At 39.3% G+C, this 24,695-nt stretch overlaps 1 protein-coding gene and 1 non-coding gene across 6 annotated transcripts in view; both read right to left on the minus strand.

The window, feature by feature from the left end:
* RPS6KA5 (ribosomal protein S6 kinase A5) overlaps positions 1-24,695 on the minus strand; it is a 182,077-nt gene that overhangs the window by 27,141 nt on the left and 130,241 nt on the right. For 3 of the 5 annotated variants that reach the window (XM_049706990.1, XM_033418734.2, XM_004262337.4), the window contains 2 exons: positions 18,349-18,432; positions 14,518-14,621 (listed from right to left, as the gene is read on the minus strand). In XM_049706990.1, coding sequence (XP_049562947.1) covers positions 14,518-14,621; positions 18,349-18,432 — 188 coding nt within the window. Of the gene's footprint in view, positions 1-13,597; positions 13,740-14,517; positions 14,622-18,348; positions 18,433-24,695 lie in introns of those variants that run through there. The other 2 variants (XM_049706991.1, XM_033418755.2) reach the window with 2 other exon arrangements.
* LOC117200281 (small nucleolar RNA SNORA40) lies at positions 18,158-18,284 on the minus strand. Its single transcript, XR_004481751.1, has one exon. It is a non-coding gene; the product is annotated as a small nucleolar RNA SNORA40 (small nucleolar RNA).

A 24,695-nucleotide genomic window follows, 5' to 3' on the forward strand; every position in this document is an offset into this window, starting at 1 on the left:
TGTTGGCTGCCACTTTACCTCTTCCAATGTGCTTGATTTCTGAACTGGTAATAACCCAGAGCTATTTTTTCTTGCTTCCAAATGAATCTTAGAGCTCTCTGTAAAATCAGAACAAGCTCTGAATTAACATATCACGTTGAACACTTCAGTGTATATTATCATTCAATCCATACAAAATTCCTATCAAAAGGCTCTTATTATCCCTGTCTTACAGATAAGGAAAGATTCCTTTCAAAAAAAAAAACCAAGAAATATACATATGAATTAAAATTTCAACCAGATACTTTAGAACCTGGATAATATTAATATTTATTTGCAAGAATTAATGATAACACAGCTAAGAAAATTTTGAAAAAGAAAATAACTGGGGAGAATTTGCCTAACTACACAGTAAAATGTATTATAAAACAAAACTGTGAAAGTGAAGTGGTAGTAAAATAAATTAACAGCCATATCAAGTGAATAGAAGAGACAACTTGAAAAATAACCAGGCATATACAAAAACTTACATTGTTTTTAAAAAGTGACCAGCCAACATAGGAAAGACCTCATTGTTTGACAAATGTGTTGGGTAAACCAGCTATGTGGGAAAGAAACAAACAAGGCAAGACCCTTGCCTTATACCGTAAGCCCAAATAAACTCTGAATGGATTGAGGAATTACACGTAAAATGCAAAATGAAATAAAATTAAAATCTATAGTAATATATAAATGAATATAAAATTTCTTCCTATTCATGGGTGGAAGTTTCTGAAAACCCCTGTGGTAAAAGAAATGCACAACTGATTAGCTTAAGAATTTATGGAGGGCTTCCCTGGTGGCACAGCGGTTGAGAGTCCGCCTGCCGATGCAGGGGACACGGGTTCGTGCCCCGGTCCGGGAAGATCCCACATGCTGCGGAGTGGCTGGGCCCGTGAGCCATGGCCGCTGAGCCTGCGCGTCTGGAGCCTGTGCTCCGCAACGGGAGAGGCCACAACAGTGAGAGGCCCGCGTACAGCAAAAAAAAAAAGAATTTATGGAGTAAAGGGTGAGGACATCAAGATTAAAATTAAACCTATGATGGAGAGAGAGGTAGGTAGATACGAAATAAGCAAGGATGGTAAAATATTCATGGTAGAATCATGGCAGTGAGTACATAGGTGTCCACCGTAACAAATATGTGCAACATTTCATAATAAAATGTGGCGGAAAGAGTGAACCTATGAAACTTGGCACATGTGTTTTGTATGTTCACTAAAACATAACAACAAAGAACTGTCCCAATAAAAAGTTATCAGTGACCTTTAGGACAGTGGTTTATGCTCACCTCATCCCTCCACATCACCCACATCACCTACATCCTACAAAATTGCTGTTACCCCCACTCTTTAACCTTTTCCTTTATTTTTCTTCACAGAATTTATAGACTACTATATATTTGTCTATTATTTATCTCTCCCAACTAAAATGTAAGCTCAATGAGAGTAGGGATTCTTTTTTTTTTTTTAAAAAAAAAGCAGTCTTGTTCACTGCTTTATTCCCTGGGGCCTAGAACACTGCTTTCGCCTAGAGCAAGTCCTCGACAAATATTTACTAAATCAATACATGTCTAATTGTTCTCCATTTACTATATGAGGAGCTTTCCTCCTCAGTTTCCATAGATGCCTGCAGATAACTTTTTCACTTTTTTGCAGATAGCAAAAGATGAGTTGATTATTTCTCTCTGTCCTCCATTTATAAGTTCACAATCTTCCCCATTTCATTGTGGACTCTCACTTCCTGGTTCCCCAGTGGTCCCCAAATCACAGAATCACATACGTGCCTGCCTGAGTTAGAAAGATTTTTCACTGAACTACTGACTCTTAATTTTTGTGCAACACAAGGGGGACAGTAAAGCATATCATGGTGTTATCTACTCAATGGTATACTATACAGCCATTACAAAAGTATGTTTATGAAGAGTTTGTAATTAGAGAATGCTTATAAGTTTACACAAAAACTGCAAAATATGAAGTTAATTTCTAGTATGAGCACATTATTCAGGTGAAGAAGACGAACGGGAAATAGTAGCAGTGTTCATCTCTGGGTGTTATTACTGCTGTTTTCCTCCTGTGCACGCTTTAAACTATAGTGAACATTACCTTTAAGAATAGGAATGATAAAATGAACCTCACTTACAAGATCACAGACCTGCTGAGAGCACTACCCAGACTGGCGAGGACTCCAGGGAGTCTGCAGGCCCCTGTGCGTGTTTCCCCACCGTCTGAAAGGCATTTCCTTCTACCCTCTGCCTTTGCAAACCTCATTGGCGCTCTCAGCCCAGCCCATTCTATCTCTCCATCAGGAGGGCGTCCCTGACGCTCCCAAACCCAAGGGACTGTGCCGCCTCTGTACTTCCACAGCATTCATCTTACCACTCAAACATTTGTCAACACTCTCTCTTATGATGAATTGTCGTCTATTTATTCCATATCTTCCCAAACAGTATGTAAGTTTTCTTAGGGCAAGAACTATGTGCTTCTATTTCTCTTCCTCCTAGGAGTTAAAAATCACTCAACAGGGCTTCCCTGGTGGCGCAGTGGTTGAGAGTCCGCCTGCCGATGCAGGGGACACGGGTTCATGCCCCGGCCTGGGAAGATCCCACATGCCGCGGAGTGGCTGGGCCCGTGAGCCATGGCCGCTGAGCCTGCGCGTCCGGAGCCTGTGCTCCCCAACGGGAGAGGCCACAGCAGTGAGAGGCCCGTGTACCACAAAAAAAAAAAAAAAAAAAAAAAATCACTCAACAAATACTCAAGTGATTAATGAAATCAATCCCTCTGTTGTCTCTGGACCAGTCCTTCCCAATCCTTTACCTGAAATAAGCATCTGCCTCACCAGCAAACAGCCACACGGAACCAAGTGTTACCCAGGAAAGAGCATGAAGCAACTTTCCAGTCACTCTGCACTTGACTCCAGTCCCACCTCCCTGTAGCTCTGAATCTTTAGGTAACTGAAGCTTAGCTTCCTTGTCTATAGGACAGCACATGCTGCTACCTCATTTTCAGGGTTGTAAGGATTCAAGGCCATGATGTGGGTGACTTTGGGCACAGAGGTTGGCACACAGCGGGGCCCTTAGCCTGGCTACTCCACAGGAGCGCCCCTTCTCTGAGCCACGAGACTGGCTGCCCAGGGAGGACGGTCCCATGCGGTCACTTCCCTCTGCATGACACTGAGCTCTTTCCTGATCCAGATCCACCTAACCTGTGCTTCCTGAGGCCACATCCACTGGGTGATTAAGAATAATGAGATGAGATTCTTTGGCTGGTACCCCTGTTGGCTTTTGCAGAGCGTGCGACTCCACTCGAAGTCTCATCCAGTAATTCCTGGGAGTCCCCAGGGCATGTCTTCTGTGAGCTATGAACACTCCTCTTCACTCTCTCCTACAGCATCTTGTTTCGTCTTTCCCCCAGGTCTCTAACAAGGCCTCCGACCCCCACTGCCTGAGAAGCCACCCACCTGAGAAGCCGAAGGGAGAAAATACCTGTTTCTCATGAGGTTAGAGGAACCAAAGATGTGTGCGTGATCTTGTAAAGATTTGGGCTAAATTCCTTTTCTTTTCAACTTATAGCATCTCCTCCCTAAAAGTGACAGATGAAACCTAGAATTGTCCTTCCGCTCAATGGCTAAGGCCTCTGTGAACCCAGCTGGTCTACCTGGGCTCCTCTCCCTTTGACGCCCGCACAGTTAATTACTGATGGGTCTACTAGACTGGTTTATCAGACGTGCCTGAACGCGTCTTAATCTCAGAGGTGGGCCCGGCTTAGGCTAAAGCTGGGATCCCATTTCACTCACCAGGGCTTTACCGGCAGACCTCTTCCGAGGCCCTCCTCCTTACTACACTCTTTTCTGTGGCCCAGACGATGCTCTCCAAGCTGGTACTTCTCCACCCACTCCATTATCTGTGTTAGAGTGCCCTTCCTAACAGGGCAAGATGACAGGGATAGGAGAGGGCCTTGGGGCTTCCTGCGGACCAAGTGGCTGCATGTGACAACAAACTAAGGCCGTGTCGGGGGTCAAGAGCAGAGTGGAACACATGGAATTTCAAAGAGATTGCTGAATGGAAAGGAGCCCAGGCAGAGAAGAAGAGCCAGAGTATGGAGCCAAGATGCTCATCCTGAAGGATGGGGCGCCCTCCCGGGAGGCCCTGGAGAACCACGGCATGTAAGGAACAGCAGATCACGCCGCAGACCAAAAGAGATGGCGGATTTGTGAATGCAGAGGCTAACTCTTCTTTCCACGGCCTTTTCCAGTAGCTGTGAGGCTGACCTTTGAGGTTCCAGGTGGATGGGAGCAGTGGAGAACCGGCTGGGGCGGTAACCAGAGGTGGCAGTGAAGCAGGAGGTGGAGGGGAAGCTCAGGAAATGGCAACCACTCTGATGGCGTCTCTGAGGGGCCCTCTCCACGGCGGGAATGATCAGCCCTATGTTTTATGAAGGGCTCCAAACCCTCTCCCCACCCAGGGAGTGCTTCAGAGGCAAATTAGTAATTCAGTACCATTTGGCCCTCCCCCCCACGTGTTATGCAAGGGAAGCAGGAGTGAAAAGAATGATAAGAGGGAAGATGGAAAGCTGAGGATTATGGTGCCAAGGGATGGGTCATTTTCGCCCTGCTCCTCTCCCATCACTGGACTCCGGTCTGAAGCTGCTGTAATTGTATCCTGTTAAATAACAGGTAGAGGAATAGCTCTTGTGACAAACACATTAATAGATTTGGCGTAACGAGTCAAAAAACACCTGGGAAATATAGATACTGCTATTGGATACAAAAATACCTAGAGAGAAGAAAAGAAAAAAACAAATTGCCTATGGGGAATTAAGAAGGCTTTATAAAATATGCTGACAAAAAAATTTCATCATAAAGACATAAGAAGAATAAGAAAGCCAAGGAAAAAAATAAATTTGGTCTCTTCTTAGCATAAGAAATAATGATACTTGTTGTTATTCTATACATAACTCTGAAAGCAAGACATCAATAAACAGAAAATGTAAAATGATACAAATGGGCTAATTCAGTATGTTACTGAATAATTAACATGGATAAAACAGAAAAATACAACAGAATTACTGTTTTTTGATTTTGCACTTAGAAGACTAAATTAGCACATCACACAAAATCAATGTTTTAAAATAATTACTTAAAGAGAAACACTCGTTGCGAGGACAAATAAATTCTTACCTAAACCAGGGGTCAGCAAACTTTTTTGTAAAAGGCCCATGGTAGGCAGATTTCTAAGCTACCCAATGATCACTGTCTCCTTGTATTCACAGCCTCGTGTTGCCTGGACCTAGTGACTTTCTTATAACCAATATTATTCAGCAAAGATGAGAGAATGCCACTTTCATGATTAGGTTACAAAACATTCCATCTTCCTAGCAGACTCTCTCTATTGCCTTCCCAGCTTGCATGCTTCGATGAAGAAGTTGCCATGTTGGAAAGGCCCACACAGCAAGGAAGTGAGGGTGGTCTTCAGCCAACAGCCAGCAAGGAACTGAGGCTCTCAGTCCAACAACCCAGAGGAACTGAATCCTGCCAACAACCACATGCGCTTCGAAGCAAATCCTTTCCCGGTTGATCCTTGAGATACTGAAAGCCCAGCCAACACCCTGATTGCAGCCTGTGAGTGACCTTGAAGTGGAGGACTTAGCTAAGCTGTGCCCAGATTCCTGATCTACAGAAACGCTGAGATAATAAATGTATGTTGTCTTAGGCCACTAAGTTTTGAGCTCATTTGTTACTGAGCAATGGATAATGGGTAACTAATACAAGGCCAGACAATACATTCTTCAGGCTTTGGAAGCTCTATGGTCTTTGGGGCAACTATTCAGTGTTGTTGCTGCAGCATGAAAGCAGCCAGACGTGATAGGTAAATGGATGAGTACTCTGTGTTCTAATAAAACATAACTGATGGACACCGAAATTTAAATTTCATCTAATTTTCACATGTCACAAAATACTGGTCACCTTTTGAGTTTTTCAACCACTTAAGAACGTAAAAACCATTCTTAGCTCACAGGCTACACAATAACAGGCAGCAGAATGGATTTGGCCTGCAGCCCATAGTTTGCCAACCCCCTACCTAAACAACACCTACAGCTCTGTTTAAACCATTATTTTTATAACACTTAGACCTGAATTTATATAACATTATGCTTAGGATAGCACTATGAAACACAATAGTAAAGTATACTTTATTGATGGATAATGAAATACCAAATAAACATCTCTTGGCAAGTACTTTGTAAATTTCCAAGGCAGAGAAAGTGAGACAGAAACAACCCTGCTGGAGATGATGGAGGAGCTGTAATCAGAACCTCTACGTCCTGATGCCCAGGTGAGGGTAAATCTAATTATCCTGGTTTACACAGCCCCAGGCAAGAAAAAGCTTCCTTCTTGAAGGGAAGGCAGAAAAACTGCTAGCAATACCAGTGGCTGAGGGGACACCTTCCTGTGTGGCAGTAACACATACCCTGAAAGAGGAAGCTCTACACAGAGGCAGTAAAAGCTAGTGGGAAACATATGTGTACGAAAAGCACATGCTACATACGTGAAATAAAAATAAGAAACAGACTCACAGAAAAGCTAAAGAGCTATCATTCAAATCTATAATGTTGACAATTTGATGTTTGTTCAGAATGGTACCGAGGAATGACGAATCTAGAAATCATTTCACATGAACAGTTAAGAGAATTAGAAAGGTTTACCCTAGATAAAACTATCTTCAGACACCTCAAGCAATGTCTGGAAGAAACCACAGAACTACTCTGTTCTTTCGAGGACAGGACCACGACCAGCACCAGAACTGACGTGCAGAGGTTAGAGGAAACTAATTTCAGCTTGTTTTGCGGGAGGAGAAATTCTGATGGAAGGGGCTTCCTTGAAAATACCTTACACGACAGTGTTATCTGTTTACTGATGGCACTCAGACAGAAAGGAGAGGACCGTCAGGGACACTGATAAAGGGATTCTTACACCATGGAGAAAGTTCTCATCTCATCCTAAATTCTTATCATATTTTAAAATTTGATAACCAGAGAAAACATATTTGTTCTGATTTTAGGCTACCTGTAGACAACAACAGGCAAACAGATAACTTGGATAATATATTATTCTGATGCATCTCAAATAAACTCTATAGAAAGTATGCAGAGTTCAGGGGAGACCATGATAATTAAGGAATGGAAGAATTCAATGATCAGAAAAAGCCCTGGCTATTTAAGACATTTGGGGACAAGGTAATGATACATTTTTCTGAATGGTGCATATTTTATAAAGAACAGACTGTAAAAGATTTTACACCAGGAAAGACAATCAGAATGATTATCTTGAAAGGCAAAAGTAATGTGGGATAATTCAGCTATTACACTGTTAGTAAATTTCAAGAAAACAAAACAAAACAAAAAAACCATGGAATCATAGGTTAACACCAAGCTTTAAGCAAAATTATTAACAACATGACAAAGTGAATAATTAATTGATCAAAGGGAAAGAATCCTATTTAAATTTTTGAGAAATCTGCTCTAGTTTTAAGATTTTAGACAATCTGATTCAGGCTCTCTTTCTCTTGCTAAAACCAGAATGCCAACTAATTTATCTAAAGGCAATCAAAGCAATTTAAATTTGAACATCTTTTGGTTCAGAATTTTCCTGCTGTTACGATCAGCAATATACTGTCTCTCTACAGGCAGACCTGTGGTGGAATGGAAAACTGTAAAAAGAAGATTGCTTGTATATGTGGAATCAGAAAGAGGGAATTAGTCAGAGGAGCCACTATTTAATGTTGTCAGGTTAAGTCTGCCCTTTCATTTGTCACCATGACAGGTGTGACCCTGCAAGGGGACCCGAATTCTCAAAAGACTATGGGCAAGGTTTCCTACAATTCTGAGGCATTTTCAAACTGTCAAAAAGCACATTTAAAATAAGCAAAGTCATGTTTAGAATTTTAGTAATAGGCATGATTTAAATTTGATTTTAACAAGAAATATTTCTGATCACTTAGCTTCAAAATTAAATAAGCTGTAATAGTGGGAAATTATTTACTTCCTAATATGTCCTGTAAAAGGTACATTCTAAAAAAAATTTAGCAGTTTTATTGAAGTAAAATTGATGTATTATACAATAAACTCACCATATAAAGTGTACAACTTGATAAATTCTGACACATTTATATACACCTGTGAAACCATCCCCACAATCAAGATAATGGACATACCCAATGTCCTCCAAAGTTCCACTGTGTCCCTTTGTCATCTTTCCTGCCCTCCCCCCAGTCAACTGTCCCTCAATCAATTCCCACACTTGAGCCAGTTTATATGCCCACAACCTCTTGAATAAAGGGGATGGTGGGTCACCTTGAGGAAGGACCCTGAGAATTTGTACTGTTAATCTTCCTCCCAGCCTTCCCCAGAGGGACCCACGGCCTTTTACCAGAGTAACTGTACATTGGGGAAAGGAAATCATCAGACCTTTCAGACACTACTGGTCACTGGTTCTGAATTGACACTAATTCCAGGAGACCCAAAACATTACTGTGGCCCATCAGCCAGAGTAGGGGCTTACGGAGGTCCAGTAATTAATGGAGTTTTAGCTCAGGTCCATCTCACAGTGGATTCGGTGGGTCCCTGACCCCATCCTGTGGTTACTGTCCCAGGTCAAGAATGCATAATTGGAACAGAGATACCTGGCAGCTGGCAGAATCCCCACATTGGTTCCCTGACCTGTGGAGTGTGGGCAGTTCTGGTGGGAAAGGCCAAGTGGAAGCCATTAGAACTGCCTCTACCTAGGAAAATAGTAAATCAAAAAGCAAGACCGCATTCCTGGGGGATTGCCGAAATTAGTGCCACCAGCAAGGACTTGAAAGATGCAGGATTGGTGATTCCCACCACATCCCCATTGAACTCGCCTAACTGGCCTGTGCAGGAGATGGACGGCTCTACAATCAGTGCATGATTGTAAATTTAACCAGGGGGTGACTCCAATTACAGCTGCCGCACCAGTTGTGGTTTCATTGCTTAAGCAAATTAATACAAGCTCTGGTACCTGGAATGCAGCCCTTTTTCTCCAGCCCTGTCCATAAGGCCCACCAAAAAGAGTTCCTTTCAGCTAGCAAGGCCAGCAATGTACCCTCCCTGTCCTACCTCAGGGGTTATCTGTTCTCCAGCCCTGTGTCACTGTTCAGTTCACAAAGTTCTTGATCGCCTTTCTTCTTCATAGATAATCACGCTGGTCCATTACATTGATGACTTTATGCTGATTGGACCTGGCGAGCAAGAAGTAGCAACTACTCTAGACTTATTGGTAAGACATTTGTGTGTCAGAGGGTGGGAAATAAATCTGACTAAAACTCAGGGGCCTCTAGTGGATTTCTAGGAGTCCAGTGGTATAGAGCATATCAAGATATCTCTTCCAAGGTGAAGGATAAGTTGTTGCAGCTGGTGCCTCCTACCGAGGCACAATGCCCAGTGGGCCTCTGGATTTGAGAGGCAACATATTCCTCATGTGGGTGTGTTACTCCGACCCATTTACCAAGTGATCCGAAAAGCTGCTGTTGAGTGGGGTCCAGAACAAGAGAAGGTTCTGCACCAGGTCCAGGCTGCTGTGCAAGCTGCTCTGCCACTGGGTTCATCTGATCCAGCAGATCAGAGGTGCTGGAAGTGGCAGACAGGGATGCTGTTTGGAGACTCTGGCAGCTCCTAGAGGTGAACTGAAGCACAGGCCCTTAAGATTTTGGAGCAAAACGCTGCCATCTTCTGAGGATAATGACCCCGCTTTTGAGAAACAGCTCTTCGTCTGCTACTTGGCCTTAGCAAAGACTGAACATTTAACTATGGGCCCCCAAGTTACACGCAACCTGAGATGCCCATTTATCTGATCCATCAAGCCGCAGAGTTGGGAGTGCACAGCAATGCTCCATCATCAGATGGAAGTGACATACACAAGACTGGGCTGAGCAGGCGCTGAAGGCACAAATATGTACGTGAAGAAGTGGCCTAAGTGCCCATGTCCCCGCTCCTGCCACATCGCCTTCTGTCTCCCAGCCGGCATCTACGGCCTCATGGGGAGTCCCCTACCTTAGCTGATAGAGGAAGAGGAGGCTCGGGCTTGGTTTACAGACGGTTTTGCATGATATGCAAAGGTGCAAGCAGATCTTCCCGGTGGGCAGAGCTTTGAGCAGTGCACCTAGTTGTTCATTTTGCTTGGACCAAGCAATTTTATACTAGTTAATGGGCTGTGGCCAATGGTTTGGCTGGATGGTCAGGGATTTGGAAGGAACATGATGGGAAAGCTGCTGACAAGGAAATCTGGTTGACAAAGATATCTGGGGACGAGGTATGTGGACAGACCCCTCTGAATGGGCAAAAATGTGAAGACATTTGTGTCCTATGTGAACGCTCACCAAAGGGTGACCTGAACAGAGGAGGATTTTAACAGTCAAATGGATAGGCTGATCTGTTTTGTGGATACCAATCCACCTCTCTCCATTCACCCGTCATCACCCAGTGGGCTCATGAGCAAGGTGGCCATGGAGGCAGGGATGGAGCTTACGCATGGACTCAGCAACATGGATTTCTACTCACCAAGGTTGACCTGGCTTCAGCCACCACCGAGTGCCCAATCTACCAGCAGTGGAGACCAATACTGAGTGCCCACTACGGCACCAGTCCCCAGGGTGATCAGCCAGCTATGGCGGCGGGTTGATTACAATGGATTGTTTACATGACAGAAGGGACAGAGTTTCACTCTAACTGGAAAAGACACTTACTATGGATCGCTTTTCCTACATGCAATATTTCTGCCAAAACTGCCAAAATTCCTTAAGCACTGTCATGGTATTCCACACAGCACCACTGTTTCTGATGAAGGAACTCACTTCACAGCACAAGAAGTGCAGCAATGGACCATGCTCATGGAATTCACTGGTCTTACCATGTTCCCCACCATTCTGAAGCTGGCTTGATATCATGGTGGAATGATCTTTCGAAGACTCAGTTACAGCGTAAGCTAGGGCGGCAAGTTTCTCCAGAAGGCTGAAACGCTCTGAATCAACATCCAATATATGGTGCTGTTTCTCCCATAGCCAGGATTCACGGGTCCAGAAATCAAGGGGTAGACATGGGAGTGGCACCACTTACTACTACCCATCATGACCCACTAGCAAAATTTTTGCTTTCTGTTTGCATGACTTTATGCTCTGCTAGCCTAAAGGTCTTAGTTCCAGGGGGAATGATGCTTCCTCCAGGACACGAAACAGTGATTCCATTGAACTGGAAATTAAGATTGCCACCCAGCCACTTTGGGTTGCTCAGGCCTCTGAATCAACAGGCAAAAGGAGTTGCGACACTGGCTGGGGAGAATGATCCTTACTGTCAAGGGAAGTTGGACTACTATTCCACAGTGGAAGTAAGGAAGACTGTCTGGAGTACAGGAGATGCCCTAGAGGGTCTATGAGCATGACTAGAATCTGTGACGAAGGTCAGTTGAAAACTACAACACAATCTAGTCAGGACTATTAATGGCCCACATTCTTTGGGAATGAAGGTTTGGATCACCCCACGAGCTGAGGTACTTGTTGAAGGCAAAGGGAATACAAAGTGGGTAGTGGAAGAAGGCAGTTACAAAGACCAGCTATGACCCCGTAACCAGTTATAGAAACGAGGACTGTGACTGCCATGTGTATTTCCTCCTTACTTCGCTATGAATAAGTGTGTGTATAAATTATATATTTGTTTCCTTTCCTCCCTTATTCCTTCATCATATTAGATAAGATGTGTTGGCTTTATATCAACCATGGTACTTAAGTGTTTTAAACTTATACCATAGTCTTTAAGTTATGGGATTTCAAGGAGAAGAGCGGATATCACTACACCACTCAAGGACCTTACGTCCTCTTCTGGGGAAGGGTTAGTGGGTTGTTGGGTGGAACGACCACGTTACTGTCTTTATCTGGAGATCAAGTACAGTTTAAGGAGATGCAAATGACTGCCAAGGTGACAGGGGCGGGACTTGTAATGATTAACTTGTGACTGGGACACAGGCTGAGATTAACCATTATTTCTGGGTGTGTCTGTGAGGGTGTTTCTGGATGAGATTAGCATTTGAATCCCCTCCCCAATGTGGGTGGGCACCAGCCAATCCCTTGGGGGCCTGAATAGAAAGAGAAGCAGAGGAAGGGAGGGTTCAGTCCCTTACTGCCTGCCTGCTCAACCTGGGACACTGGTCCTCTCCCCTTGGACTGGGATTTGCACCAGGGGCACCTCTGGTTCGGAGGCCTTCGACTTGGACTGGAATTGCACCACGGCTTCCAATCGTGGGACTTCTTAGCTGTCATAGTTGTGTAAGCTGATTCCTTATAATAGATCTCCTCATATATATATGTGTGTATATATCCTATTGGTTCTGTTTCCCTGGAGAACCCTAATATAGTCAGTCACTTTATTTTTAGCCATTCCAGGGAGTATATAGTGCTATCTCATTGTTGTTTGGTTTGCATTTCCCTAAAGACTAATGATGTTGTTGATCATCTTTTTATGTGCTCATTTGCCACCCACAGATCTTCTTTGGTGAACTGTCTGTTCAAATCTTTTGCCCCTTTTAAAAAATGGAGAGTTTTTTTTTTTTCCTTGAGTTTTGAGTGTTCTTTATATATTCTGGATACCAGTCCTTTATCAGACATAATTTGTAATTTTACCCCAGTCCGTGCCTTGTCTTTCCATTCTCTTAACAGTTTCTTTCGAAAAGCAGAAGTATTTAATTTGGATGAAGTTCAATTTATCAGTTTGCTTTTACAGATTGCACTTTTTGTGTCTTATCTAAGAAATGTTTGCCTAACGCAAGGTCACAAAGATTTTCCTTCATGTTTTCTTCCAGAAATTTTATAATTTTAAGTTTTACATTTTAGGTCTAGGATCCATTTAAAATTTTTCTATAGAGTGAAGTATTTATTGAAGTTCATTTTTTTCCATATGATAGCCAATGGTTCCAGAATCATTTGTTGAAAAACTATCTTTCCTCCACCAAACTGACTCTGCACCTTTGTAAAAAAAAAAAAATCAGCTACCTATATCTGTGTGGTTCTATTTCTGCACTCTCTATTCTATTTCACTGATGAGTTGTGTATTTTGATACAAACACCACAGTGTCTTAATTGTTGCAGCTTGTAAGTCTTCAAATCCACTTTGGTCTACTGTTTCAAAGGTGATTTGCCTATTCTATGCATTTAGACCCAGGTCCTATGCATTTAGACCCAGGGTGTCAATTTCTACTAAAAAAAAAAAAGCCTGCTGGGATTCTAATTGTGCTGAATCTATAGATCAATTTGGAGAGAAATAACATCTTAGCTATACTGAGTAGTTCCGTCACACATGGCGCTTATCACTACTTAACTGAATAGTATTGAGCTTCGGCAAAGCTCTGAACTTCACTCTCTCTCTGCGGCTTTCTCCTCTCCAACACTCTGCCCTGCAAACTCCAGCTTCCCCGGCTTTCCTGGACTGTCATTTCCATCTCAGCTCCACTTGTGTTTCCCCTCCCTGCAGCCTGGATACTCTCTCAAGGCAGTAAGCTGGGCAATCATAGGGCTCACCTCATTTATTTCCCGTCTCTCAGGGTTCACTGTGCTTCATTGCTAGATGTTCAATGTCTTCCACACTGTGGTTTCATATATTTTGCCCACTTAAAAAATTGTTTCAGGCAGGAAAGTAAATCCGGTCCCTGTTATTCCATCTTGGTAAGAAGTGGAAGTCTCAATTTTTAATTTTTAATGTCAAATCTGTTCTCAAAGTTATAAAATTCAAGTAAAAACAGGACAAAAACATAACTAGTAATTAGTACAATGTTTTATCACACTTTGTTTATTTGTTCATTAACTCATTTCATTCCAAGAACATTCATTGAATTCTGCATGGTAAGCACTGTGCTGGCATCTAAGAATACAATGCTGAGGATCAAAGCCAGACAGGCCCCTGGCTCTCACAGAGCTTACAATCTAGTGGGACAGACAGACATTAATCAAATAATTACAAACAAAAATGTAACACTGCAATTGTGATAACTGCTATGAAGGAAAGGAACAAAACAATGCTATGATAACCTACAAGAGGGTGATTTTATGGTATTTGTTTCTATTGAGCCTATATCCATGATTGAAAAATATCACTACTGTTTCTTTATGTTAAAGTCACAAAGAAATTCCATTATGTATACAGTGGGAAAAAAGTATCCATCAAATAAACATTAGGTTAAGACGATATGCTAAGTACTTTGGAGCACACAAAAATTACGACACTATCTACGAAAATTAAGATCTAATTGGGCATATAAAATATAAAGAAATATAAAGGTTATATATCTATATCCTACAGGAATATAATTGGAAATTTACCACTTACACATCGTTTTTGTCTACCCCATTAAAAAAAGTATTTTTTCTATCAGCCCAATTGCAGAAGATTGATCAGTTCCTTTGAGAAAACAATACACTTATTTTATTTTGTTAGGTCTTACCTAGATATCTCAGCTTGGGAATTCTTCTCTCCATCAACAGTGAAAGGAGATGCTCCAGTTAGTAATTCATACATTAGAACACCTAAACTCCACCAGTCAACTGCCTATAAAACAACAGTAATTTCATTTTCTAGAATATTAATTGTATTTTATATAAAAAGAAAAATGAACAAAATAAATCTATATATTTGACAATATTTTAACAAAAAGATTTTGTGCACAGCTTCCTGTGCAAGGAGTATTAAATTAGCACATGCAAAAAAGACATTGAGAGGACAAATATTCAGGTATCCTCAGAATTTAAACATAGAGAAGTCAATCAAGTGTTTCTATTGCTAAAAGTGTTTCAATTATTTCCTAAACTAGTAATGGTTTTACTTAGGCTAATTAAAAAAAATTTTTTTTAATTAAAATATGGTTGACTTACAATGTTATGTTAATTTCTGCTATACAGCAAAGTGATTCAGATATATATATATAAATTTTTTAATATTCTTTTCCATTTGGTTTATCACAGGATATTAAATATAGTTCCCTGTGCTATACAGTAGGACCTTGTTGTTTATCCATTCTATATATAGCAATTTGCATCTGCTAACCCCAAACTCCCAACCCATCCCTCCCTACTCCCCAAAAAATTTTTAAATTTTAAATAAATTTTTAAAATTTTAAGTAAGTAAAATCTTTGGACTTAGGATAGGGGGAAAAACGTACCAATCAGCATTTTTATTAACTATTCAGCTCCAATAAGTATGAAATTTCTTAAAGCCAAAGAACGAAAATGAAAAAAATCCCATCAAAAGATGTTATTTTTTCATAACCACCTATATCAATTCCTCTTATGGAACCAATCACATAAATCTAGCAGTCTTCATTTTCTGGGAGGTATGGAAAGACTGAAAATAATATAAAATAAAATGTGATCTACGTTGGAAAACAATTTATAAAAGCAGTTACCTGAACTGAGAGCGTAGTAAATTATACAGAATTTAAAGAATCTTGATATATTGAAAATTAGTTCCTTTACAATTAGGCAAATCAAGATTTCAATAATTGTTGGATATATGAGCTTACAGCAATGAGAAATTAACTGGTGCTAAAATTTTAAACTCTCTGCTTCCAAATTTCAGAGCCAAGATTTCAGAGAGATGATGTAAAAGTTTGTGAGCCTAGAGTTATTTTAAAGAAAATACATAACAATAACATAGAAACTAAATCAGTAATTCAATTCTTTTATTTATACAAGCAGCTTTACTGCCAGCTGAGTCAGGACCCTTAGAACGTTGGATTTGAACCATGCTTGTAAATTAATACAGATCTATAATCAGATTCCTAGTCATGGACTGAAACCAATACCACACAAACTTCAAGAACTCCTAAGGGCTCATAAATGCATGATTAGTCATTAGCAAGGAGACCACCGATTCTCCACTGTTAAGATATTCCTACTGGGGACTTCCCTGGTGGTCCAGTGGTGAAGAATCCGCCTTCCAATGCAGGGGGACATGGGTTCAATCCCTGGTCAGGGAACTAAGATCCCACATGCCACAGGGCAACTAAGCCCACGTGCCACAACTACTGAGCTCGCGTGCTGCAAACTACAGAGCTCATGCACTCTGGAGCCTCCACTACAACTAGAGAGAGAGAAAAAAACCCCACATGCCACAACTAGAGAGAAGCCCGTGCGCCACAATGAAGAGCCCGCGCCGCAACAAATGATCCCACATGCCTCAACGAATATCCCGCATGCCACAACTAAGACCCGACGCAGCCAAAAAAAAAAAAGATATTCCTACTGTATATGTGAGATTTTGAAAGGGGATGAGCAAGACGGGGAGATGAGGAGCAAAAAAATAGTCAGAATTCCTTATTTGGAGAACGTTATTAATAAAGCAAAAGTGTTAAGAAAGAACTGAACAAATCTGTACCCTTTAATACAAGAAGAAAAAATATGTGACCTCGATTTTATAACTACTTAGAAAGCCTCATCTACAATCTTCATTTTGCACATACAAAGGGAAGTGAGGAGGGAAAAGACTGAGTTTTTTAGAAGGCTTAGGAAAACAAACTTAGACTATCTTGAATGCAGAATTGTTTTCTTTCTCCAAGGATTGTCACAATGGTTTTTTTCTGTTGAAGAGGTAATCAACAAAGTTTCCAATATCACTACAAAGTTAAAAGCAGAAATTAAGAATAAGAAAATATGAGAGACTCCCTTTTTAAGGATCTCTTACAAAGCAAATTATTGACTGAAGGTGAAATAGTTTCCATATGTTTCTCTAGCAAAAATCAATAATGCCAATAAGCACTGTCCATAGTCATTCAGCATGACTCCAATGGGGACAATGTGCACTGTTTTTGCATTCATGACACCTCTGCATTGTACTGTGGCCCAGGTGTGTCCTAAAAGGCCAGGTCACATACAACAGACAAAGGGTGATTTCTGTTTTAAACAGGGTTACAACGGATGCTTTGCTCAAGACATGATACTTTTTTTTTTTTTTTTTTTTTTTTTTTTTTTGCGGTACGCGGGCCTCTCAGTGTTGTGGCCTCTCCCGTTGCGGAGCACAGGCTCCGGACGCGCAGGCTCAGCGGCCATGGCTCACGGGCCTAGCCGCTCCGCGGCATGTGGGATCTTCCCAGACCGGGGCACGAACCCGTGTCCCCTGCATCGGCAGGCGGACTCTCAACCATTGCGCCACCAGGGAAGCCCAAGACGTGATACTTTTAACGGAAATAAAATAAAAACTATTATTTGAAGAATTAGTCGATTTTGAGATTTCCTTTAACAAGGGTATTATTCTATAAAACAAAATATTATCCTCAGCAACAAAACCTGAAAAAAGGGAAATCTAAAATGTCCTAACCTTTCCATTATCTTTTTTCCTCCAAAACACTAGATATCATAATATGTTCGTGTATACAAAGCAAAGGAAAGGTAAAAAAAATGAAGATAACACCAAAAAGAGGGCCTAAGTTATTAACTAAGATTCTGTTTTTCTTTTTTTTGTAAAGGGTTTTTTTTTTATTATGTGTAACACAGACAAAGTTATTTAAGTCAATAAATTTTTAAGGAATTTCACATGTTCTGATTCTTTCCACTGCCAATCACCTTAGTTCCTCCAAACTCATAATCTTCAAGATAAAACAGCCCTTTCAAAAAGAAGTTATCATGTGAGTCAGCCCACAATTCTTTTAGTTAGGCTTCTTTGATCTCCAATGAAATATGGACACACTTCAAAATTCCCCACCTGTAATCTTTGGGATCCAATTTCCTCAAGCGATTTACTTTAGGACCATGTTTAGGGTCAGGAAATGGATCTGCCTGGTTCTGAATTTGACACCCTCTAAAAATGTATTAGGTTCAAATCATATTCACTCCTAAGCCATCACACCCTAGAACAGTACAGATCATTGGGATATGCCAATACCTTTTTAAATTATCCAGACACTCTGTTCAAGATAAAAGCCTAAAAAAAAAAGCCATCTTTGTTTCATGTCAACGTTAAAATTAGAGTACTAAATCAATACAGCTGATAATTTAAAAGCTTAAGATATGAGGGAAATTATCAGTTCTATAGTCCTGGAAGCAATCTTTATGTTTATCAATACACTCCCATCACTGGACTCTCTTAGGTATCATGTTCCTTCTTATCTGTATCAAAACTCATACTGAACAATGAGCTCTGGGTTGCAAAAGAGGATTTATTTGTGCACCTGTCTAGAAGTCTTTGTCCACAAATTAAACAAAAACAAACACAAGTGCTAGACTAGGATTCTTAATATACATTTTATAGCGATATATCAGGAAGTGTCAAAAATAGAACATACCTTGTCATGTCCTGAATCTCCCCCTCTGACAATATCTGGTGCCATGTATTCAATAGTTCCACAAAAGGAATATGCTCTTTCAGCCTTAAACAAACAATCAAACAAAGAAAAAGGGATTCGATTTTAAGCTCGTATGACAAGTGACAAGAAGAGAGAGTTAATACTACACGGCAGTGTTGAGATACACCACAGTAGCAAAGTAGTGGAAGAAGCTACTTGACAGACCTTCTTCTCACCAGGCAGACCTATATATACACACCTATACAGTATGAGGTAAACGGGTAAACTTTTTAAGCCCTGAAACTCTACTATCATCCATCCGTCCGTCCGTCCAACCATCCATCCATCCATTAATGAATCCACTCATTCGCTCTTCTTTTTTTCTGTGTGTGTATATATTTCAATCACTGATTTCTTTAACTGTTCTTGTAAGTGCCAATAGTCCTAGTAGTATGAATGACTTTATTTCCAGATCGGCAAGATTGGGAAAACACTGGGAAACCTGAAGGAGAAAGGAAGATCAAATGCTAAGAAGGGAAACAGGGAACCCAAAGATGAAAACGGATGAAAAGAATTTTTCCAATCTTACCATCATGTTTAAGTTTGGCACTGCCGATGGTGGGTTTAAGTGATGATGAGCAGAACTGTCTTTTAAAAAAAATACTGCCTCTTAAAGACAGTTGTTTCTCTTTTGTAGAACATTAAAAAGGGTTAATTTAATATATCAGCCTTAAAATTAATCTTAAAAAATTACGTAATTAAAAAAATGACCAACTGTGTCATATCTCAATGCAATAAGGAGAAAAAAATATATGAATTGTTATGCAGATATGTTAAACAGGGGAAAATAATTCTTCTTTAACAATGTACATTCATATGGCTATATCTAAAATTTTAAAGGCACTTTGGTGCCATTAAAATATTTTACAAAACTATTTTAGAGGAAGCTTTTCAATTTACACTTGATTCTTCTTCTACCAGCAAGGTTTCAAGAAAAATAAGCATTCTTCTTATTTACCAGCTTTAACCATAAAGGACACTACCCTAGCAATGTTATAGAAGTGGTAGAAGTCCCTAGTTTTATTGGCTGAAAGTTCAGCCCACAGATAATGAATGTAATGAATTTATTTAAACCCTGTGATAACAAATGTATTAAAACTACTTATTTATGATATATACAGCTCAATAATTTTATATAAATATATAATTTTATATAAAGAAAAATAAAATTAATATGGTTTATGACTCACTTCTTTCTTTTTATGTACTATATATATATTGAAAGATTACTGTTCCCCTAGAAAGTAAAAGAAATAATCCAGTTATGCTTAGATCTGTAGAAAATTTTCTTTCTTGTTATCTGGCAGAATAATCTCATTGAACAGCTATGATAAACCATATATCAAATGTCATTATCTCTCTGCTTCATCACTTCAGTACCAAATGCTAATTTTGTATCAAACTACTGGAACAATTAAGGCTAAATAATATTGATTTCATATAAATTTGCATATAAAAAGTAATGAATAATTTTAAACATTTTGTTAGACATGTTTAGATTGAAAAAAACACGTGAATGCTTAGGAAGCATTCATTTCTTCACTGAATTATTAAAAAAGAAATACTCCAAAATTACTTTTTAGTGGGATAGGGGGAGTGGGAGGGAGGCTCCAGAGGGAGGGGATGTATGTATACATATAGCTGATTCACTTTGTTCTACAGCAGAAACTAACACAAATTGTAAAGCAATTATACTCCAATAAAAAAAAAGTATATATATCAAAACCAAAACAAAACAAACAAAAAAGAATGTGTATGAAGTAAAGCCTGGTCATAGTTTGAAAAGCTAAGAAAAAAAATTCCCAAGCTTCATAAAACTAAATATGTAGTGTTTGTAGTTAATACACTATTTATTATGCAATAGCCCTTTATAGGATATTAAGCAAAAATCATTATATAGCTGACATAAAGAAACACAGAAAAATTGCTAAGTCATAGTATTTATCATTTGATCTCATCTTTCTTTGTGAATTCCGGTTAACTGTTTTAGTTAAAATTAATTAATTTATTGAAGTATAGTTGATTCACAATGTTTCAGGTATACAGCAAAGTGATTTGGTTATACATATATACATATATATATTCTTTTTTAGGTTCTTTTCCATTATAATGGTTATTACAAGATATTGAATACAGATCCCTGTGCTATATAGTAGGTCCTTGTAGTTTATCTATTTTACGTACAGTAGTATGTATCTGTTAGCCCCAACTTACAAATTTATCCCTCCTCCCCCTTTCCCCTTTGGTAACCATAAGTTTCTTTTCTATGTCTGTGTCATTTGATCTCATCTTAAAAGATACCTTTAAAACATATCCTAAATCAAGTTTAGATATATTGAAAGAAAATAAAAATAATTCTCCAAAATGGTTTATGAGTAAAAAGATCACAAGTTTTGATTTATTGCTTCTCTAGATTTTTATTTATTTAGAAAACTAGACTTTTTAGTACATACAAATTTTCATTTCTATTTATAGGCATATCTGTGTTACAAGCCACTTTGGAATAATGCATATTTTCTTTTAAGTATGTGACAATGCTTAAATTTTACAACTTGAAAGTCATGAAAATCCACACTCTCTTCTTCAAAATACTAGATATTCATAAGTTTAGTGTAAAACCAGTAAGAAACATATGGATCTTATTGATTACTGTGGGAAAGATCTGATAGTCACCACCACTTTCCCTGTCTCTTTTTTTTCTTTATCTGACAATGAGAATTATGCAACAATGTAGTTCAGTTCTCCATTGTCTTGACATACAGGAAGCTCAGAACCACATTAAGTCCTCAAAGATATTTCTTCTACCTTCTCCGTGTGATTTCTGAGCTTTTTTAAAATTCACTTTAGCTTCTCTGTTTTTTGGGGGGGAGGAGGGAGGGACATAGGTAGTGTCTACATTAATAAATAATTGAGATAATTATTTAATTTATAAAAATTCCAAGAGTCAGCAAAATTAAGCTTAAGTGTTGGGAAGTTCCAATCCCTGAGAAATAGTAAACAAAGACAAAGTATTTCTTAAGTCTCTCTGTTATTTTAAAACACTGCCATTTTAGCCTCTTGCAATTCTGTATCTGCTTCCTCTTCCTCTGCCCCAAATGGAAGTGTTACTCCCTCCGAATTCTAACTTTTAGTGTGTCAGTCTCAATTTCCTAAGAGTTTATATCTTCTATTGTAAAAAATAGCCCCAATTTTAACTTTTGAATTTGTGTTTATCAGCCTAGGAAGATTCATGTTATCTAGAGCAGCGGTCCCCAACCTTTTCGGCACCAGGGACCGATTTCACGGAAGACAATTTTTCCATGGACCAGGGGAAGGGGGGGAATGGGGGGATGGTTCAGGCAGCAATGCAAGCAATGGGGAGTGGCAGATGAAGTTTTGCTCACTCGCCACTCACCTCCTGCCGTGTGGCCCAATTCCTAACAGGCAGCGGACAGGTACCCGTCAGGGGCCCGGGGGTTGGGGACCACTGATCTAGAATGTATGCAGAATGCCTTTCAAATAATTGTACCCAGAAGACAAACTGATGAAGTATGATAGGGGAAGGTCTCTGGTGGGGACAAAAAAGATTTCAAGGTAATAGGTTATGAACTATGATATAAAAAGGCTAGGCTAGCATAGCTAAACTCTATTATGATTATTGTTTATTAAAAATTAATATTTTTCTCAAGGAGACAGGCAATCAGCCAATTTTGCAGTTAAGTCCATACTATTTTATAAGCTACATTACTTATTAAACACTACAGTGTTAAAAGATTGTGAAGGAGAATTTAATTGAATGTGAAAATAGTAAAAGCAGTGTGTGCACCATCCTGGCACATAATACGGAGTATTCTTGTGTTTTAAGTATCAGCTGATCAAGGAGGCTTCACTGTGCCTTAGAGAGAAAGAACAGGTAACACTGGACAAAAAACTGGTTTCCTTCTAAGGAAGAATCCAAATAGGAACTCAACTGCCAAACCCTCAGGCATTTCTCAATAAACACGAGATTAATTCATGCCTAGCTTTTATTTGCCAATGTTTTATCTTGATCTTATCTGCTTATGATATATAGATAAATTTGTGAGTTAAATGTAAAATTACCAAAGAAATTTTTATTCCCCCATTCTGTATTTTTTCCCATCTCAATTTTGACAAATCTCACAACAAATATCCAAATGTTAGATTTTTAAGAAGAAATATTGCATTGCTAATCATCCAAGTCTATGCTCCCAAGACAGAAAGGAGAATCCCTAGGTGGCAGCCACAAAGAGGATGCTGAAAACCAGAGGTACCCATAGGACCTGGGCCGTGGAAGCACAAAGGAAAGGAAGGGAAGTTGTTTCAGATCCTAGCAATCCAGAAGCTTGAATTTCAATACTTTTATAAGGACAAAAGATGAGGCCCTCGGCTCTAAAGAGGTGGACTGGAATTACTACTCTTGTGTAAACCTTGGAATCTAAGGAAGCTGAACCCTCAGTGAAAGAATAGTCTAGAAAAAATAAATTCACCCAGTAGCCCAGGTTTGTTTCTGTCTGAGCCCTAGATTTAAAAACAAACAAATAAATGTTCCTCTTGTGGAATCAAATCCCTAGGCTTGTGGCTCTTGTAGATTTGGGACCTAAATTTACTCTTTCCTCCATAGTATGGGAAAGTGAGAAAATCTGGTCCAACATGGTGACACTCTGGAACATATGACAGAACCAGAGGAATTCCCACTACTTAGCTGCCTCAGGATTCACACAGATAAAGCACTGGAGTCTCAAAATTACAAATTAGTGAACTATACTGTGCAAATAAAACAGAAGAATTACTTGAAATACTAGAAGAGCAATCTAGAAAAGGCCTAGTATGTTGTAAAAGATGAAAGACATAAAGAAAGGAAAATATCCATAAAACAATATAGCAGCATAGAAAAAACTAGAAAGATATGAAAAAGAATACAATAGAACTGTATAAATGAAAAAATACAATAAAAATAGGCAGACTAACAGATTAGACACAACTAAAGAGAATCTGTGAAGTATAAGACATATTTGAGAAAATTATCCTGAATGTTGCGAGAGTCCCAAGCAGACTAAATAAAAATATACCCATGGGTAGCAAATTTCTATTTTTTAACTTGAGTGGTGGTTATAAGAGCGTTTGCTTTATAGTAATAACTCACTAAGCCATACTTTCATTTTGTTTTTGTGTTTTATTTTACAATAAAAAGATACCAAAGACAAAAACCTAGTCCATTCCTAGGTATGTTCATATCCAGCTAAATTATCACTGAATATGCAAGGCAACATAAAGGCATTTTAAGACAAAGATAGAGTTTACTATTCATTGATCCTTGTTTAAAAAGACATCTAAAGGATGCACTTCAGAAATAAACTGAACTCACAAGAAAAGAGTAAGATGTAAAAAGCAGTAGTGAGCAGAGAAAACAGGTAAACATGTGAGAAAATCTAAACAAGTTTTGAATTTATAAAATGAAAATAATAATTACACATAATCAATCTGGGAAATATAACACAAGATGGGACTAAAATAATAAGTAACAATAACATATAAAACGAGATGGATAACTGAAGCTAAAACATTCTAATGTTCTTGTAGTGGTCATGACAATCATAGACATAATTGTTAATTTTAGACTCTGTTAAGTCGGGGTACAGGCATACTTCGTTTTACTGTGCTTTGCTTTATTGTGTGTTTATCTGTGTTTCACAGATACTGTGCTTTTTACAAATTGAAGATTGTGGCAACCCTGTGACGAGCAAGTCTATTGGCACCATTTTTTCCAATAGCATTTGCTCACTTCTTGTCTCTGTGTTATAGTTTGGTAATTCTCGCAATATTTCCAACTTTTTCATTATTATTATATTTGTTGTGCTAACCTGTGATCAGTAATCTTTGATGTTACTATTGTAATTGTTTTGGGGTGCCATGAACTGGGCCCATATAAGACAGCAAACTTAAATCGATAAATGTTGTATGTGATCTGAGACCAACTGGCTGTTCCCCCATCTCTCCCTTTCCTCGGGCTCCCCTATTCCCTGAGACACAACAATATAGAAATTAGGCCAATTAATAACCCTACAATGACCCTTATGTGTTCAAGTGAAAGGAAGAGTCACACAGCTCTCACTTTAAATCAAAAACTAAAAATGACTAAGTTTAGAGAGAAAGGCTTGTCAAAAGCCAAGAAGGCCAAAAGGTAGGTCTCTTGCACCAAACAGTTAGCCAAACTGTGAATGCAAAGGAAAAGTTCTTGAAGGAAATTAAAAGTGCTGCTCCAGTGAACACATGAATGATAAGAAAGC

Source organism: Orcinus orca, chromosome 2, assembly GCF_937001465.1.
Source record: "Orcinus orca chromosome 2, mOrcOrc1.1, whole genome shotgun sequence".
NCBI classification, from domain to species: Eukaryota; Metazoa; Chordata; class Mammalia; order Artiodactyla; family Delphinidae; genus Orcinus; species Orcinus orca.